Below are 18,672 nucleotides of genomic sequence, written 5' to 3'. Positions count from 1 at the left end.
GTTTCTTTTGTCTTTGTGATCCTTTGCTCCAGTTGCCACTCATTTCTTTGTCTGTCTCAGAAACTGTTCTGCTGATGCAATGACATCGAGAACAGCGGCAGAGCTCCCTTTCTTGTCGGCGTCCTTGTTCCAAATTGCTCTTTGATAGCTAGCCTTGCCACAGTTACCTTGAAAAAGTAACTTACTTTGATTGGTACTTGTTTTAAACAGTAACCGAGTTACTTTGCTGAACACTTACTTTAAAAGGTACTGGACTGATTACTTGATTTTAAAAATAATCAAGTTTGGGTCCAGGTTACTTGAATGGTTACATTCATCAGATACCCACAACCCTGCTAGCTTAAAAATGACACGCGGATTTGCCTTTTGATTGGAGGTGCATTTTTAACAGTGACATTTAATGAATAATTTTTTTTTAAACAAAATAGACAACCGATTTGAATTTCCATACGTATTGACATAAAAAATATGGATTTCACCTAACATATGATAATTTTTTAAAAGATATTTTTAAAGGCAGTCTTTGTTGACTTAACATAAATATATTTTTAATACAAGCTAAAACAATGAGAGTCATTTTTACTTGACGTATTTAACTTTTAACCGTTATCATGGACATCATTTATAAAAATTCTGATAAAATTTTTGGGACCTTCTGCAGCTGTTTTGTTTTTGACGTAGTGTTATTGAAGCTGGAAAACATTCTGTTAGTAGCACAAAGTGTGCAACAAATTATTTTTATTCTAGATGACAAAAAGTCAAAATTTCCAGCTTGAGAACTCCAATCACTCTCCTACCTCCATTGCTGTTTTTATAGTATGGTATGGCCACGTGATGACTCAGCAATACGCCAAAAATGTGACACGAAGCATACGCCTTGTCAGTCTCTCAGATGGGAATGGGTAGCTGAGGTCTCCCATAAGGCCTCTGTCATTTCAAGCTGTAAAAACTAATTTCCTTTTTTTTCCATGTTTCATTATAAATGCTGTATATGTCAGAGTCAAAGTGAAAGGATGGGATACATACCCCTGCCACCTGAGAGACACCCAGATGAATAATAATTAAAAAAAATCAGCTTCAAAAAAGTTCCCTTCACTTTTTTTTCTTTCCAACTTGTAAAGTCATTTGAAATGTGAATCCAATTTCACAGGAGCAATGTGAAGCACCCCCCCCCCCCCCACTCACGGCGACGCTATCTGCACTTTACAGTCGCCGTGGCCCGCCTGCCACTTTTGATTTCTCCTTTTGCTCTTTGACATGTGCTTGACAGGTGAAGATGAAAGCCTAGCCCTCAAGAAGAAGGTCACCCTGGATGACGTTTTCGGTCCTGACCTCCGCATCCACGAACCCGATGCCGTGTGGCTCAGCGGTAAGTAGGACGACAACAAAGATATCCAGAAATATTATGATGGCCAATTGTGCTTGTATAGTTCTAAGAGGCAGCAGCAGTTCTTTCTGGGGGCCAGATAGGATGTTTCATCATGCGGCCAATTGCACATCCAATTACAAACAATATGGCTGGGAAGGTTTCCAAATGAGCCAGAAGCATGCCAAATAATATCTGTCAGGACAATTAAATATGTTTTCCCAACAAATTACTACACATGAATGAGGAATTCAATTGCCGTCTTTTATTAGACACGAGCCAAAGAGTCATTCGTTTGAACTTTCAGGGACATTTCAAGCCGTTTTAAGTAAACCGCTGGAAAAAGAAGGTTAGATTTTATTTCTTTCTTTCTTAAGAATCTGAATAATTCAAATTTTATACTGTATGTCTTTTCCCCCAAAATATAAACCGGTATATAATAAATGAACTAAAATGTGTTAAGTGTTCTCAAGCATGTTTAATATATGAATGATTTTAAAGGTTGATTTGTCAATAGCAGTCATTTTATTTAAAGAAATTAGAACTAATGGCATTGTCTTAAAAAGCCCAATTATATCACATCAATTTGGCATTAGTCACGCACAAACAATTTGGGGGGAAAAAAAACACATCGCTTGGATATTTCAATAAAGCCATTTAGATCGATTAGATATAGAAAACCTAAGAAAGAATTACAGTGTTGCGGTGTACGTTAAAGTGAAGCATTCTGAGCTTTGCATTCCCAACTGCGAGAGTGCCATCACTGCGCGCCATGTCACGTTTTGACCACATAATAAAATAATAATGAAGGAAGCGCAGAGATTCATGTTTTGATGCTGGAAATCCAATCACTACTTGGGTTTGTGTTAGTGAAGAAAATATTGACAGAGTGTTATCTAGTTTCAACAACCCTGCAAGCGCGTTCCCTTAAAGAAAACTTTTTTTTTTAAAGGATCGAACCATATCAATACATATTGAATCATAAAAATAAGGATTTATGGGTAAATCTAAAAAAGGTTGTCTTTATTTTATGTTGAATTAAAAAAGAAACTTTATTCTTAAATGTTACTGTTATAAATGCAAGAATTGGCAAAATCGGTTGTGAATTTTATGTTCTGCGGGGTTCGTCGGCTTCTGTTGAATTTAACTAAAAAAGTCATTTGTAATCTAATGCGGTTATTTTTAAAATCCAAGTCATCAGTCACAAAATCCAGTTACTTCTAAAGTCAAGTAATAAGTAGAGTAACAAAGTAACTGTGGCAAGACGGTGTATGAGTGCGTGACAAGCATCCTAAAATGCCCTTCATTCAGCAAGCTGATGAAAACGTTGTCAGTGCCTGACGAAATCATCGCGACATCGCATCCCGCCTCTCGATTTAAAGCAAGCCAGTCCCATTTGGGGCCTAATGACCTTCCGAGAAGCAGACCGGCCGGATGCGTTCGCTCCCCAGTGGTCCTCATCAATATTTCTGGGGGCATGTCACTGATCCCCCTAGCCGGGCCGCTTCTTGCCTCACTCGTCTTTGGACTCACCTCTGACTCGCCGGCTGCTACCTAAAGACAATGCAAAAAGTCTTTCACCATCTCGTTCATTTGCACAATTAAGACAAGACAGTGACGACAGCGCAGGCGTCTGTGCTCCAACACTATATTATACTATCACTAGGAAACATCTGGGACTTAATCTCTCTTAATCTTATGCAAATCTACTTTAAGCGCAAGCAGAATGGAAGTTTGGCAAGCGGAACAATCGGTGCTACTCCGCCTGACCCTCCAAGCTCACATCCGCCAGCGTGAAAAGGATTTGCTTCATTATTTTAAGAACACTCGGTCGTACATTTAATCCCACAAATGTGAGCAATTTTACACTGTGAAAGACGTCTGCTCGGTAACTTGCTCCATCGTCATTACGTTTTATACGGGAGACAAGCGGTCACACATCGTTGCCGAAAGAACCCATTCATTTTGAGTGGATGCGGTTCAAAGATTGACATTTTGACTATGATTATTATTCTATTCAGAAGTTCACAAAAGATCCAAAATTGCCCGCCCTGTATTGTACAAGGATTATCATGATCTTTTTTTTTTTTGCTTCACAGTTAACATTTTTCGATGTAAAATTTGTTTACACTCTGTTGTACTCATTTTCTGAAATAATCATTTAAATTAGCTATAGATACAGAAAACAAACAAACCAAAAAAAACCTTATCTACGAATGAGCAGGCTTGTTTCAAAAAGTATTTTTGCCCCATGAGACCAAATAAAAGTTTGTCCACTCTGGATCTGGAAAAAAAACGAAGCCACTGAATTCACCATGAACGAACACTTTCTTTCCTCTGTGCAGGTAATGAGCTGCTCTATCGTACGAGGGAAGGCGACGTTGTCAAGCTGAATGTGGACACGGAGGAGACACGTGTTGTCGTGCCAAACCAGATGTTTGTGAGTCCATCTTAAGTCCACCTTAAATGGCTCATTTATATAGTTGTCACTTATTGTGTTGTTGTTTTTCTTTCTCCATTCCTTCTAGGAAAGAGCTAAGGCCGCCAGGTACCAAGTATCACCTGACTTGCAACAAGTCCTCTTTGCCTTTGACTTGAAACTGGTGAGGAAATCAGCATGTATTTATTTATTTTATTTTATTTTTGCCTCGTCACTGACTTGTCATTTTGTGTTTCTGCAGATATACCAACACTCCTATGTGGCCAAGTACATTATTTACAGCCTCGTAACACAGTAAGATGTTATTTTCTTTTCTACAACATGATTGGTGGGTTTTTTTGTTGTTGTTGTTGTTTGTTTTTTTCTCCTGTGCTTCCATTACAGCAGGGGTGTCCAAACTTTTTGCCAAGGGGGCCAGATTTTGTGTGGTAAAATGTCGGGGGGCCGACCTTGGCTGACATTCTTTACATTGAACAACAATATTGTTCAACAAATTTTAGTAAGCCAGTCTGTTTCACATTTCCATTTTTATTTTAATTTCACCAATCTTAAGAATTTCTTTTGGTTCATTTGAAACAGGTATATCACATGCAACTGCTTATTCACTTGACTTTTTCTTAAACAGAAGTCTCCTGAGTGCAAATTGATTGATTTGAAACATAAAATGTATCACCATGACTTTTCAATAGTCACAAAACCTTTGACTCGAGCAACAGGGAAATGAACAAGCAATACACATATCCACAACTGCAAGGATCATTTGAAATATGACATATCAGTCAATATAAACACGGAGTGTTGTCTTGTTAACTCGTGAGTGATGCCCTCTAGTGTCTAAATGCTATGACTCATTTAGTGAATGCTATTACTCATTTGGCCACTAGAGGGAAGCAGTACTCTATGAAACATCACTCACCAGTCTACGAGACCTCAGTCAATGCAACACGTGTTCCATTGCGCCCAACCTGCGGGCCAGACGGCACTGATTTTATGACAGGGGCCGAGGGCCGGATGAAATTCGACCGCGGGCCGGATTTGGCCCGCGGGCCGGACTTTGGACATGCTGCATTACAGCTACGGAGTAAAATTTAATTAGAAGTTTTCAGGTCTTTCACACCTGACAGGGTAATTACATATTGGACAGAAATTAGCTGCAAAAAAAAAAAAAGATTAGTAAAAAGATGCCCTGAGACCTTATTCAAATTATTTTATCGTGTTATGTAAACCCCCCCCCCCCCCCCCACACACACACACACACCCGAGGACACTACATTTGTTTCTTAATTGTCACACCATATTGAAATCTGGGGGGCGGGGGGTTTAATGAAATCTGATTTTTTTTTTCCAAACATTTACTGATGTTTAAATCGTGAATTTAAAACATTCTAAACGCACAAAAGTAGATTAAGGATAAACCATTTAAATAAAGTCATAAATGCGTTCTAAATTAAAACCAGTGGCTTGAAATATATCACATCGGACTGATGACGAAAAGCGGCCCAGCGGTCCGCTTTTCAAGCAAAGCAAAGCTGAGGTAGAAGGTAGAGGTAGAGTAGAAAGCTGAGGTAGAGGTCATGGGTTCGATCCCTGCTCGGGCCTCCAGGTCCCTGCGTGGGTTTTCTCCGGGTACTTCCTCCCACATTCCAAAAACATGCATGGCAGGATGGTTGAACACTCTAAATTGTCCCTAGGTGTGAGTATGAGCGCGAATTGTTGTTCGTCTCTGTGTGCCTTCCGATTGGCTGGCAACTGGTTCAGGGTGTCCCCTGCCTACTGCCCGAAGATAGCTGTGAAAGGCCCCAGCACCCCCCGCGACCCTTGTGAGGATTGAGCGGATCGGAAAATGGATGGATGGTTAACAAGAGGCACTCGCCCCCAGTAGCCCGCAATCTAACAGACTTCTCTTGGTGGGCAGTGGTTTAATCCTGGGTATCACTTCTTGGTTTAGAAGAACAACATTGAGCTGTTCTGTAACTTGTGGCATCCGAGGAAGCATGTGCAGGAATAGCTAGAATATGACTGGCAAGTTCTCAGTCTTTTCACTTGTTTTCAGCAAACACACAATATGGAAGTAAATCTCTGAATTCAATTTCGAGGGTCTGTATGTCGTTGCATGCTGCATTGACCTATGTCCTACGATTAGCCTCTCAGCTCACTGTAGCAACCGCGATACAAGACAAGCTTGCCGGTGTGTTGTTGGCACCCAGTATGCACATGATTGCTATATTGTTTGTTTTCCACAGGGAAACCTGGCCCTTGAACCCTCCGGAAGTGCATGAAGCTGTGCTGCAGTTTGCTGGATGGGGACCCAAAGGCCAGCAGCTGGTAAGGCACACACAGCGCTGTGCTGGTCCAAGTCACAAATTGTGATTTGGTTTTCTTTTTTGTTTTTTGTTTTTAACATAGCCACTGATTTGATATTTGTGGAGCAAACAACCTGTGTGTGCACATTGAACAAATTGTATAATTTGTGGTATACCGTGAAGCCAAACTTAATAAATACACTGTATCAGCTCAATTCTAAAATGCATTTCACGATCGGGACTGAGAGGGGCGCACAAGAGATGGCGAGCAACAACATGGCAGATGGCTCTTTGTGGCAGAACCAATCATTTGGATTCTTGCCGCGGGAACCAAAACACATGGCGCAGACTGTCATCCATGCGTGCATGTGTGAGAATGTCATGTGTGTGTCATCCAACACTTTGAGCACAGACATTTTTTTTTTTTGCTGGCTCCAAGCGGATAAATAGAACCAGTGTGTTCAATGTGGGGTTTTTTCTGTATGTGTTTGGCATTTCCACGCACTCATTGATATGTCAGATCATGACCACTTTGTTTCATCCCTCCACCCCCCATCGCGTTTAAACCTAAAAGTTGAACAACTGAGATTTTGTTATTTTGTTGCTCCTGGGCTCCCTGTGCAGTTGTGAGGTAACATTGACTTTAAAGCTAGCATGGGAAATAGAGATCAATTACATGCATTTGTTAAGTGACGTGACTAGATGCGAACTCATGTATACTAAAGGCTAATTCCTTGACATGGAATAATATCTTATGGAAAGCAGTTTGAGGATTTACTGCATAACCTTGGCAGGGTTTTTCCTGGCTCAAATTGAGGCAGAGGTGCTACCTTCCTGACCATGTGCAATGATGTACATGTATTCAACTGGCTCACCTGCTTTGACAGGAAACATATTTTAAGTGAAGTGTTCCATCCGTATTGGATGTGGCGAAGTGAGGCAAATTGTGAAAATGCATCCTTCACTTGCTGTTTGGAGATGTACCATCAAGCAAAACCCAACACGGAATTATTGCTTTTGATTGCCTGAGGTCACTCTAGCTCAATTGTATTATATTATTTTCAGAATTTATGGCTAATATTAAAGCCACATGCAATAAAGAGGATAGGCTGACGTCTGGCTTCGACCCGGTTCAACATTTGCCTGCTACAGAAATTACAAGAAAAAGGACAATAATATGCATTCATTTTATATTTCCAATGAGTTTGTGGCTCCCATGAATCTTGTATTGAAGGGTTTAAATGGCTTTTTAGTTGCCGACTCTAATGCAATTTGTCCCTCCTCCCTTGCCGGCGTACACAGACGCACCATGACAGTCTAAACCCGTAATGTAGACATCTAAACATCGCCTAATGTGCAAAAACTGCCATCAGTGGTCACCCACATTTATGTCGACACTTTATTTGTCCTCACATGAACCTCTGAAAATATTAGAATGTGATCGCCCAACTACGAGGGTTTAGTTAGGGTGGAAGTACTTTATTAGCACCATCATTTTTTTCATTGAATTGAGTAGCCTGAACCCGAGCATAGCCTATATGCTATTAACAAGTGCTGGAAACTCAATGAAGATTCGTACTTTCACCCTTTCATGCAACCTGATAACATGATAACCTGTCCACTGTGGTAACCGCTGTCCTGAAAGGGTGAACATTTTTAACAGTTCCAAAACACTTAATAGCCTGAACTTGAGCACATACAAGCACATTGAATACATCCTGTATTGTATACATATAAAGTGCTGTAAATTAAACAAAGTCTGTCTGGGGACACTTTTACCGAATGAGGGCAATACTTAAATTAAATAGCATATTTTAAAAGCAGCGAAGGGGCTGGGCTGCCAGCTGTGCAGGCAGATAGTCAGAGAATTTGGCACCGAGCTCTGGAGAACGCATCAGGCGCAGTCTACGCCCGCAGGTCCGCGGTACCACATTGCTGTCTTTAATATTCCCTGCCTTTTATTTTGCTCATTATTGTTAAATTTAGTCTTCATGTTTTGTTTGTGACAGACGCACGGGACAATTAGGAACATTTTAATTTTAATTAAAGGGTGATTTTGTATTTTACGGGATTGGTGGCAAACTTATCTACTACTAGCAGCCCCAAAATACCCATTTGTAGTTTTGCCTCCTTGGTAACATTTGTCCTTCTAATTACGCTAAAGTTGTCAGTTGACAGAACATAATAATACACCGAGCTTCAAGCTGGATATCAAATAAAGACCCAAATGGCATTCCTTCACATCATGAACTGAAATGAATATTATTTCATTGTTTCAGCGTATAGCTAGGTTGACAATGCTAGCGCTGATGCTAGTAGGAGCACAACTTGTCTGCAGGGTCATTAATCTTCAACACAGCTGAAGTCAGTGACCATGAGTCGTTGTGGCAATGACAGATAGAAGTTGGTGTTCCTGCCAGAGGATTTAGAAACTATTGTTCAATGAGGCTACAATTATTACATTATATTAAGCTAGTGGAACATTAGCATGACTTTAAGTCAGCTATATTTATCCATTTGATAAAACATCGAATCCAAACATTTGTTCATGCTCTTAAAATTTTATTTTCTATTTAATTTTTATCACGTCGCTAAATGGCTGCAATAGAACTTTGCCTGCTGAAACTTCACCGGTAAGCATTATGTGATGGTGACACCAGTAAAAACGAGATGTCAAGCTCTTGTCTTTTGTCTCAATCTGACTTGTTTACCGCCATATTTGTTATTTTTATATTTTTTACTCCGCCTTCTTTACAAACAAAATAATTCGGCCTTAAATCCATCAGAAATGGAGGCATTCATCACGGCGTGCAGTGTCAGCATAGAAACGTGTGTCTGTGGGTCATGTTCAGCATCAAATGTACGCCGAGATGAAGATGCACTCATTAAAGCGCAAGCAATTACTCCGCTGAGACAGGGCAATCGGTGAGACACATGCACGCACTCTCTCTCTCTCTCTCTCTCTCACACACACACACACTTGAATGTGAGATCATGTTGGTGTACAAAAATGGAGACAGTGATGAGAGATGACAATGAAAGTGTTTTACAAAACAGCCACCAACACCTGACCTTAAACGACAGTTTGTGTCTCATTGGGATTGTGGATTTTTTTTATGTCCCCTCTCTAATTCAATCGCACTTAAATCACTTGTAGCAGAATTCTAATTTGAAGAGTTGATTGCGTCAAGTTTGATTTTACAGCTCACAGAGCCGATCAAAAGAGTTTGCATGGGAAAAGCAATAATGATTATTGGAGCACCCATGGCAACTGTAGGCTACGAGTGCACTCTTTGTTCTTCCTTCAGACAATTCAGTGAATGGAAGAAGTAACCTGCTTTTGTGGTCTATGAAATTGTTGGGGCATGGCACTCAAAGCTATTGACGCTGCCAATCGAAATGGAATATGATGTAGATATATAATATCTTTGCCAAATCAGAATTTCTCTACTGTATTGGATATCATGTCAAACGTTGTCCATTTTGTCGCATTTGGCTCCAGATCTTCATATTTGAGAACAACATCTACTACAGAGCAACAATAGAGAGTCGCACCATCCGCCTGGTTTCGACTGGGAAGGAGGGCGTGGTCTTCAACGGCCTGGCTGACTGGCTCTATGAAGGTAATACTCCCTGTAATACACCCCTATCATATAGATAATTTTTTGTCATGTCGCTGGCCGCTTAAAAATGGATGGCGGGCCACAAATGCCCCCCAGGCCATCCTTTGGACACCACTTATGTAAAGCCTCGTAAGAATAGCATTTTACACATAATACTGCATTGTATTGTATTGCGTGGATTCATTCAGTCAATGTCTTTTGGAAAAGAAAAAAAAGGAATGTTGAGGAGTTTTAAAAATGTTCCATTCATCTTTGCAAAAATCTACCACTAGTAAAAATTCATTGGACTGAAAGATGCTTCACAGCTCCTCTTGTGATAGTCGTGTCGAACAAGCATTGAATGTCGCCGCTTAAAGTGGCCTCCACTTTTTGAAATGTTCCATATTGTGACACTGACCAAACTGGGACATTCTTTATGACCAGGCACTTTGAATTCATTCAGGTCTTAGTGTACTGTATTACTAAGAAGAATTCACTAAATTGGCTTTCTCATCTAAAAACAGATATTGTGTTTCAAAATATTGTCATTCTTTTTATTTATTTTTTTGTCTCTATTATAGCCACTGTCTTCGACATGACTTTTGCTAATGGATTTGTTTTTTCGCACCCCGCTGTCATTGTTAAAGCGTCTCGGTTCATTTAACCAGTCAATGGTGACTTATTTTCTCAGAAATGGCGTTACCTTACCATTCCCGCATGGTGGGGGGTTGGGGGGGCTTTTAATAATAATTACTGACTGCTGTGAATGTGTAATGCAATTACAGAATGCCGGTTATGAAGTGAGGATCTGTAATTTTGGTGAACTACTGTGAGGGGTTCGGCTGTAATCGTGTCCTCATAAATAGGATTTTTTTTTGGGGGGGGGCAGAAAGCTAAATGAAAGATGTAATCCGTTTTCATTACCGTGCAAAGATTTGTTTTGTGGCGGTCTTCCCGCTGCCTCAGTAGGGATTTATCACCCCCCCCCCACGCCCACCCCCCCAACACAAATCATGCAGCTTATTCGTACACACACACACTCACACACACAGAGTGAAGGTTAGGTTGTATTGTCCCTCAGTGCTGCTCTCATCCTTGAGCCGCACGAAATGAAATGTGATTTATTTGCACTTGATTTTTGCGATGGTAACTTTTACACATCATCCGAAGGAATCATGCAAGGGCTGCTCTCGGAGTCCAAGAACCTGTGAAGAATTGTTCCTTTTGGATTTGAGCCGATTGCGCAGCAGCTTCAAAACACCGAGTGCATCATATCAGATTATTCAGCCAATGCACTTTTATGTTACTCAATGCACATAAAACCTTCATAAATAAAGACGCACAATCATTGTCGATGTGTTATCCCATGGAAAGAAAATGAAGCGGACCGCTGCTTTCCATGAAGCCAGAGTGCTCCCTGCTGGAGGAAACTTTAGTATACTGTAACAGTGGATCAATTGAATCAAGGCACCATTTTTTTATGATTATTATTATTGCGCGGTTCCGCCTTATTTTCTAGAGTGTGTCGTAACATTTTTATATTTATTTTCAATATTAAATTTGTATGAATGTGTTAGATGAGGGGTCACAAACTTTTTTGAAGTTGAGCGCTACTTCTTACTAAGACTTAAGAATGCTATTATTATGTGCTATTTTGAATATTACATGATATGTATGAGAAGACACCGATCATCTTAATGATTTCTCACAATAATTAGGAACATATCAATATGCCACACTTTCTAGAAATCTCTGCCAGTGTTCAATTTTTTTAAATGACCAATTCTACAACATTCCTAGGAAATCACAACGTCCTATGAGTGGTTAGCTATTTTTTCAAGCAAACTGGCAGGCCACCCCGCTGTGTTTATATCATATCTTTTTAATTACTGGAATTCATTATTTTGCATTTGTGTCTATTTTATTTTATTTTTTTCATTTTTGGTGGTCCCAGAGGAGATCCTGCAGAGCTACAAGGCCCACTGGTGGTCTCCTGACGGCCTGCGTCTGGCCTACATGACAATCAATGACACGTTGGTGCCAAAAATGGAAGTCCCCTTCTTCACTGGAACGCCATATCCCAACACATTGGAGTACCACTACCCAAAGGTAACTCACGACACAAACATGCTGATGTTGTCGTTTGACAGCGAAACCAACCGCACACTTTTGGTGTCGCACCTGAAACCCAAACGGACATATTGTCTATCTGCTTTCCTTCGGGCCTCTGCAGGCTGGGGAGGAAAACCCAGTGGTGTACCTGTCAGTGGTGAGCCTCAATGGTCCTTTACACACTGTGGTCATGAAGAAACCCGATGACCCACGAATCGGGTGAGAGCCCGTTTGAAGGTGTCAGTAATATGCTTAAGTAGCTAAGCTGAGCCCGGCGGAGGCTAGTCCAGACTCATCCTGCATGGTCGTTGTTGTTTTTTGGGTTTTTTTTTCAGGAGGGAATATTACATCACCATGGTGAAATGGGCCACAAGCACCAAACTGGCTGTCAACTGGCTGAACAGAGCCCAGAACAACTCCATTTTGACACTGTGTGAGGCAACCACGGGTGTCTGCATCAAGGTGCAACATTCTGCAAAATGTGTGGCATTCATCGTTTGGAATTGAATATAATTAGCACAAAAGATTCATGCAAAAACGAATCTTGTTTTTTCTCGAATTGTTTTTGTGTTTGTTTGGGGGTTTTTTTTGGTTTACTTGTTTGTTTTGTTTTTGCATCCCAAAAAATTATGTAAGACAGCGCTTGGGATTTGTACCCAAATATTTTGAAGACGCTGTTTCGAATGCGATCAGCTTGACCTTAAAAGACTTTATTAGTACTCTTTCAGCGACAGCGTTCACTAGAGTGGACAGCATATCAAGCTATCAGGTTACAGGGTGCGTGAAAAGGTTAAAAAAACATACTCCTGCCCCCATGTGGCCAAATAGCAGATATTTCATGATTAACCTTCCTGACACTGTGAAATACTTGGTGAAATTGGTGTCAATTTGAAATACAGATTGCCGGAAAATGATTGTTTTACTCAAGTAAACGGTATGTGTCAGAGGCTGAAAATGACCACAATGTTCAATTCAAATTCACCACATACGATGTGTGTATGGGACATTGAAATATATATATTGTGTTAGTCATTTGAATTTACCCAAATGGCATAATTGAATTAAGAAAAAAATATATAGAATGGGGAAAAAATGATTAGAGGTGCAACGGTGAATCGATAATGAATTGATTCTTGCATTAACCGATAATTAATTTTGTAGTTTATCATTTAGATATCTTTTTATTTAAGCCTTTCATTCCCTGCAACCTGAGAACATGATAAGCTGTCCACTGGAGTGACCGCTGTCCCTGAAAGGGTTAAATAATAATTGCCCAAACGCTCAAAATTGCAGCTTGTCAACAGAAAATGGTATCCGATTTCTGTTGTACTCCATGAAAGCAGGCTGATACCCTTTGCGTTGAATCAAAATAAAATGTTTAATTTTGCTTTGGAAAATAATGATCAACATTTTTTTCGCCTCTTTTCTGGCACGTGACGGCGAACGATGTTCATTTCTGATTCTTAACTTTGTTTCTAACATTTGAATCACTAACCCACTTTAACCCGTTGACACTCGCCGATCTTTTTTTTTTTCACCAAAAGAATGCACGGTAAATGTATTACTTGATGTAACTTTGCAACTGAGAAAGGCTAAATAATATCCTAATGTGACTTTTAGAAACATGAAGACGAGAGCACAAGATGGTTGCACAGACAGGTAGGTGCGAAACATCGCTGATGCGCGATGTTTCGAAGATGTGCGCCCAGCGGACGCACAGTAAACACGCACAATTTCCTTCCTGGCTGCAGAACGAAGCGCCGCTTTTCTCACACGACGGACACAAGTTCTTTTTCACACGAGCGATTCCTCAGGGCGGCAGAGGGAAGTTCTTCCACATTTCTATGTCCACCTCCATGGTACGGTATCGCACCACTGGATGTTTCTCCTATAGAGGTTCGATGTTGACTTTGTTTTCGTCCTAGCCTAACACGAGCTTGGACGTCCTTCAGTCGCTGACGTCGGGAGACTGGGACATCACCAACATCCTGGCCTACAACCACCAGAGGAACCTCATGTCAGTTTGACGGCTTACGAACGTGCACCTTTGCAGTGTCAAACTATCGGCGCTCACTTCTGCGGCTTCTTTTCCAGATACTTCCTGAGCACAGAAGACGACCCCAAACGGAGACACTTGTACAGGTAGGAGCTTCCTCTGCGCCCGTTGCTGTGCGAGTGCGTTTGGCTTATGGTTTTCGCGTGAAAGGAGCATAAAGTCACATGCGTACAACGGGCGTTTTCCAGCACGGACACGATTCCTCCGTTCAACCGCTGCTGCCTGTCCTGCCAGTTCAAGTGCGGCTACGTGGACGTGTCATTTAGTCACAACATGCAATACTTTCTACTCAATTGTAAAGGTGAGTCACCTCCAAGCCAGATCCGATTGATGATTTTTTTGTTTCCTCTGCTAGGGGGAGACAAATCCCCAGCTATTTGCTGTTTTTTTAGTTTTAATGACACAAGATGCCACAAATGACAGCAAAGTAGTAATTGCTGTGAAGTTAGCACGTTGAAGGGATAAACTGTATCTCAATTGCTCTACGATCTTTCTTTGCCGGGAAGGAATTAAGTTTAGCCTGGGTTGTTAGCGCAAGTTGTGACAGAAAGAGTCTTGGATGTTGTTGAGAAAACAAACAATGGAGGTCTTGCGATGGCTCGGCAAATTCTATTTTGAATGGGTTAAAAAGGCGTCACTTTAGTTGCACTTGATCAAAATCATAACAAGAAGACCTTTCGAGCACCCTGCAACCTGGTAACATGATAAGCTGTTCACTGTAGGAATAGAAAGGGTTTCAGTGTTATGTTGTAAGCTGAGTTTGAAATTATATTGTGATATTAAACTATCAGAAAAGGTTTTAAAAGGGGTGCTGGATCCCATCCCAGCTGTCTTAGGGCAGTAGGCGGGTGGGACACCCTGAACCGGTTGCCAGCCAATCGCAGGACAACCCTCCATGCTCACACTCACACCTAAGGACAATTTTAGAGTGTTTTTGGAATGTGGGAGGAGAAACCCGGAGAAAACCCACACAGGCACGGAGAGAACACGCAAACACCACAAAGGAAGCTGGAATTGAACCCATGACCTCTGCACTGTGAGGTCGCCGTGCTAACCACTGGAGCAACAGGCCGCCTAGATATATCTAAATAGATATAAATACTGTATATAGAACTTTGTTTTTTCTTCTTCATAGGGCCTGACATTCCCAGTGTGGCCATTTACAGAACAGAAGACAAACTTAGTAAGAGTCCTCTCTGAGATCTTTTATATTTGCTGTAACTTAGCTGTACAGAATATCATGCGCAGCTCGTCTGGCGCCTTTATGTGCAGAGCTGTTGGACGTGGAGACGAACGAGCGAGTCAACACCACGTACAACAACATGCAGATGCCAAGAGTGGAGTACAAGACCATCACCATCGACGACTACTGTAGGCGTTTGCATGCAGTTGAGAAAACAGCGACAGTACCATACGAGCTTTCCAAAAATACAATAAAATAAAAGAAGAACTCCATTTACTGTTTTCTGTGTGCTGCAGCCCTCACCATGCAGATTCTGAAGCCGGCTGGATTTGTAGACACAGCCCATTACCCCTTACTGCTGCTCGTGTAAGTACGATGAAACGCAAATGTCGACACTTGTTCACGTTGTCGCGTACGTTTGGGAGCTAAGATCTCCAGAAACTGAATCTGCAACATTCAAGTTATTTTTATTGATTGATTTATACTCCCTATAGACTCAATGAGCCGCTTAAGTGAGACCCCACAATGTCGAGGGAGTGAACTCAAGAATCAGGAAGGGACACCTCGCCCATGTGGCTTAAGCTTGACTTTTGTCTTCTCCCAAAACACAGCGACGGGACGCCCGGCGGCCAGATGGTCACCGAGCAGTTCCAGGTGGACTGGGCCACCATCCTGGTGAGCAGCTTCAGCACGGTGGTCGTCCGCTTCGACGGCCACGGCAGCGGCTTCCAGGGGACCAACCTCCTCCACAAAGTGCACAAGAGGTTGGGGAAGCTGGAGGAGCGGGACCAGATGGAGGCGCTCAGGTTTTTTTGCAGATTCCAAAATTCAATTTGAGTTTTTTTTTTCCTAGCTGAACTGTAGTTTGTTTATTTACTGTATCCTGTGTCATTGCCAGGTTCATATCCAAAGAGCCTTACATTGACAGGACGCGTATGGGAGTGTATGGAAAGGTAATATTTTGATTCTGCAGGTCTTTCTCAAGCGAAAAGTACATCTAACGTGTCCATCTCAATTTGTTGTGCAGGCTTATGGAGGATATTTAGCCACTCTGCTGCTGAGCTCCGATGAGTTCACTCAGCTTAAATGTGGAACTGCAGTCTCACCCATCACAGATTTCGAGCTTTACGGTGAACTCTTGGTATCCTTTGGGTTACTGTGCAAGATCATTCACATTATCTGTGCCAGATATTGTGAAACAGATATAACACGAACCTAATTACTACTGCAAAAGAATAAAATAAAATTTGACCCATTTATTTAATAAATAGATTCCTTGGAGGTCTACGGGTATCTCCAGGAATGGATAAATGAGGACGTAAAAGTAATTTCACAAAATATATATACCGGTAATAGGGTAAGTGGAGTCCAAACAGTTTTGAACATTTGTTTAATTTAACAAATGAACTTTCCAGGTTGACGGATACATTTTTTTCTTGATGTCGTTAAAATGAAAACAAAATCTCCAATGTTCCAATAAACTGACTAAAAATAAACAGAAACATAGCAGTTTGAAAATGAACTTACAGGTCATTTAATATCATTTGAAAACATCAATGAGGTCTCTTGTCAAGTTTCACACCTGCTTCAACATCAAGCTGGCTACTTTTTATGAACACAGCCATGTGGCAGTACAGGAAAAGAATTCCATTACGTTATCTGCTGTCTCAATACTCTTTTTTTTCTCCTTTCTGAACCACAGTGTCGGCATTTTCGGAACGATACCTGGGCTCAAAGACTGACACCAGAGTATACATGGTATCGATTTAATACCCGTTTTTTTTTTCTCCAATCAGTCTTCAAGTAAGAGTGTGGTGATGACTGAGCATTTTCCATCTCTCCCCACCCCAACCCCCACACACCCCTCACTTACCTAGATGTCAAATTTAGCCCACAGAGCAAGTCAGCTGTTGCAGAAGCAGTACTTGATCATCCACCCCACTGCAGACGGTATCCAGTCACTCTATATACTGTTCTACAAAGACTATAAGATACCTTGTTGTTGTTGTTGTTGTTTTATAACTATGTTTTAATTCTCTCTGTCTATAGAAAAAGTTCACTTTCAGCACACCGCCAAGTTTATCAACCATTTAATCAGCAAGAAAGCCAATTATACACTTCAGGTGAGATGTGCGTGTGTGTGTGTGCGTGCATTGGGTTTACTGAAGAGATTTCAAATGGATTGTCTTCATTGGCAGCTGATACACCAACCAGACAGGAATCACATTTTTTCTCATTATTTTAAAATATATATATTTTTTAAATTTTCTCCCGACATTCCTTGTGGAAAACACATTCAGTGTTTATCAGTTTTTTAAAAACGTTTTTAATGGTGTTAAAAAAAAACATTATTCGCCCACCCACACGTATTTCAATGGGTGTCACTTTATGCAGATTTTCACTATTTGTGGGCCAGCCTCGACTATAATCTTAAAGTGATAAAGTTGTTCCCCTGATCAGATCTACCCAGACGAAGGCCACTTCCTGCACAACGAAGACACCCAGAAACACTTGAGCTGCTCACTGGTCAACTTTTTCGGGGAGTGTTTCCGGCTACCCGAAGTGGCAAAGGACGAGCAGCAGGAAGTGGACGAGGACGACAGCTAAACCTGATAACCGAGCCGCCCTCGCCTCCCCCCTCCTGGCCAGTTCACACAGCACAATATGCAACGCGTAACAAAATAAAGCCACCCGAGCGTGAAGTGCCCAACCTGCACAGGGCTCGGCTTCCACCCTCCATGCTGTCCTCGGCTGCTGCCCACCAGAGGGAAAGTGAACGCATCCTCCTGCGCCTTTAAAAGAATCAGACGTTGTTAATGGTACCACTGAGGACGAATGGAAAACCCTTGCAAACTGTCGAGACCTGTGGGAATATTGACAACCTGCAGGCCAGAAAATGAACTCAGTGGAAAAATTACTAGGTACAATCTAAATGCGTCCCGTAACCAAACCTGTCATATTTTGACACAGATTCTAATGCTCAGTTTTGATCGTGATTTCAATTTTGGCTTCTTGTGACCGGCTAGCCAAAATGTGTTCATCCACAAACTCAAGGACATATATTGCTCCTAATCTGTGTGTGTGTGTGTGGGGGGGGGGGGGGGTCAATAGTTTGACACTTTCTTCATAGTGTCAATAGTTTGACACTTTCTTCATCTTCTCTTTTTATTTTCATTTAAGTCTATCATCATGTGTGCACCACACTGCCTCTAAGAGGCCAAGGTATGCACAGCACCCGCTGCTGTTTTGAATTGATATTTTCCTCCTTATTTTGCTTGTTACTCATTTAATTTGTGGTTGTTGTTCTATTCTTAAACACCAATGTCCAAAATGCACTTCCAATTAATTCCTGGCATAACCGGCTGTGAATGTTGTTGAGCAGGGTTGTTGGTATCTGTTGAATGTAACGGTAACTAATAAAGTGACTTGCAATCTAACTTGGTTACTTTTCAAATCAAGCAATCGGTAAACTAAGTACATTAATTTTAAAGTCGAGTATATCAGTGAAGTACCGTAACTTTGTTACTTTTTAAGGTGTATAAGACTTAAACTCGACCTTTACCATTTACTCATTTTAACCATGTGAATCAAAACTGAGCATTATTATCTC

The 18,672-nt window shown here is 41.2% G+C and overlaps 1 protein-coding gene across 5 annotated transcripts in view; it reads left to right on the top strand.

The window, feature by feature from the left end:
• dpp6b (dipeptidyl-peptidase 6b) overlaps nucleotides 1-17,959 on the top strand; it is an 82,118-nt gene extending 64,159 nt beyond the window's left edge. For all 5 annotated transcript variants that reach the window (XM_052088626.1, XM_052088628.1, XM_052088625.1 and 2 more), the window contains exons 3-26: nucleotides 1,271-1,369; nucleotides 3,712-3,806; nucleotides 3,895-3,969; nucleotides 4,048-4,100; nucleotides 6,050-6,131; nucleotides 9,612-9,732; nucleotides 11,666-11,820; nucleotides 11,945-12,042; nucleotides 12,159-12,285; nucleotides 13,444-13,482; nucleotides 13,575-13,682; nucleotides 13,749-13,840; nucleotides 13,918-13,965; nucleotides 14,068-14,180; nucleotides 15,015-15,062; nucleotides 15,152-15,250; nucleotides 15,359-15,428; nucleotides 15,674-15,868; nucleotides 15,961-16,015; nucleotides 16,090-16,192; nucleotides 16,765-16,820; nucleotides 16,940-17,012; nucleotides 17,112-17,185; nucleotides 17,523-17,959. In XM_052088626.1, coding sequence (XP_051944586.1) covers nucleotides 1,271-1,369; nucleotides 3,712-3,806; nucleotides 3,895-3,969; nucleotides 4,048-4,100; nucleotides 6,050-6,131; nucleotides 9,612-9,732; nucleotides 11,666-11,820; nucleotides 11,945-12,042; nucleotides 12,159-12,285; nucleotides 13,444-13,482; nucleotides 13,575-13,682; nucleotides 13,749-13,840; nucleotides 13,918-13,965; nucleotides 14,068-14,180; nucleotides 15,015-15,062; nucleotides 15,152-15,250; nucleotides 15,359-15,428; nucleotides 15,674-15,868; nucleotides 15,961-16,015; nucleotides 16,090-16,192; nucleotides 16,765-16,820; nucleotides 16,940-17,012; nucleotides 17,112-17,185; nucleotides 17,523-17,669 — 2,225 coding nt within the window. In that variant the 3' untranslated portion in view covers nucleotides 17,670-17,959. The remainder of the gene's footprint in view (nucleotides 1-1,270; nucleotides 1,370-3,711; nucleotides 3,807-3,894; nucleotides 3,970-4,047; nucleotides 4,101-6,049; nucleotides 6,132-9,611; nucleotides 9,733-11,665; nucleotides 11,821-11,944; nucleotides 12,043-12,158; nucleotides 12,286-13,443; nucleotides 13,483-13,574; nucleotides 13,683-13,748; nucleotides 13,841-13,917; nucleotides 13,966-14,067; nucleotides 14,181-15,014; nucleotides 15,063-15,151; nucleotides 15,251-15,358; nucleotides 15,429-15,673; nucleotides 15,869-15,960; nucleotides 16,016-16,089; nucleotides 16,193-16,764; nucleotides 16,821-16,939; nucleotides 17,013-17,111; nucleotides 17,186-17,522) is intronic.
• Nucleotides 17,960-18,672: the final 713 nt, after the last annotated feature.

Source organism: Hippocampus zosterae, chromosome 15 (assembly GCF_025434085.1).
Source record: "Hippocampus zosterae strain Florida chromosome 15, ASM2543408v3, whole genome shotgun sequence".
Classification (NCBI taxonomy): domain Eukaryota; kingdom Metazoa; phylum Chordata; class Actinopteri; order Syngnathiformes; family Syngnathidae; genus Hippocampus; species Hippocampus zosterae.
Note: the sequence above shows the minus strand (reverse complement) of the source record. Positions and strands in the feature narration are given on the sequence as shown.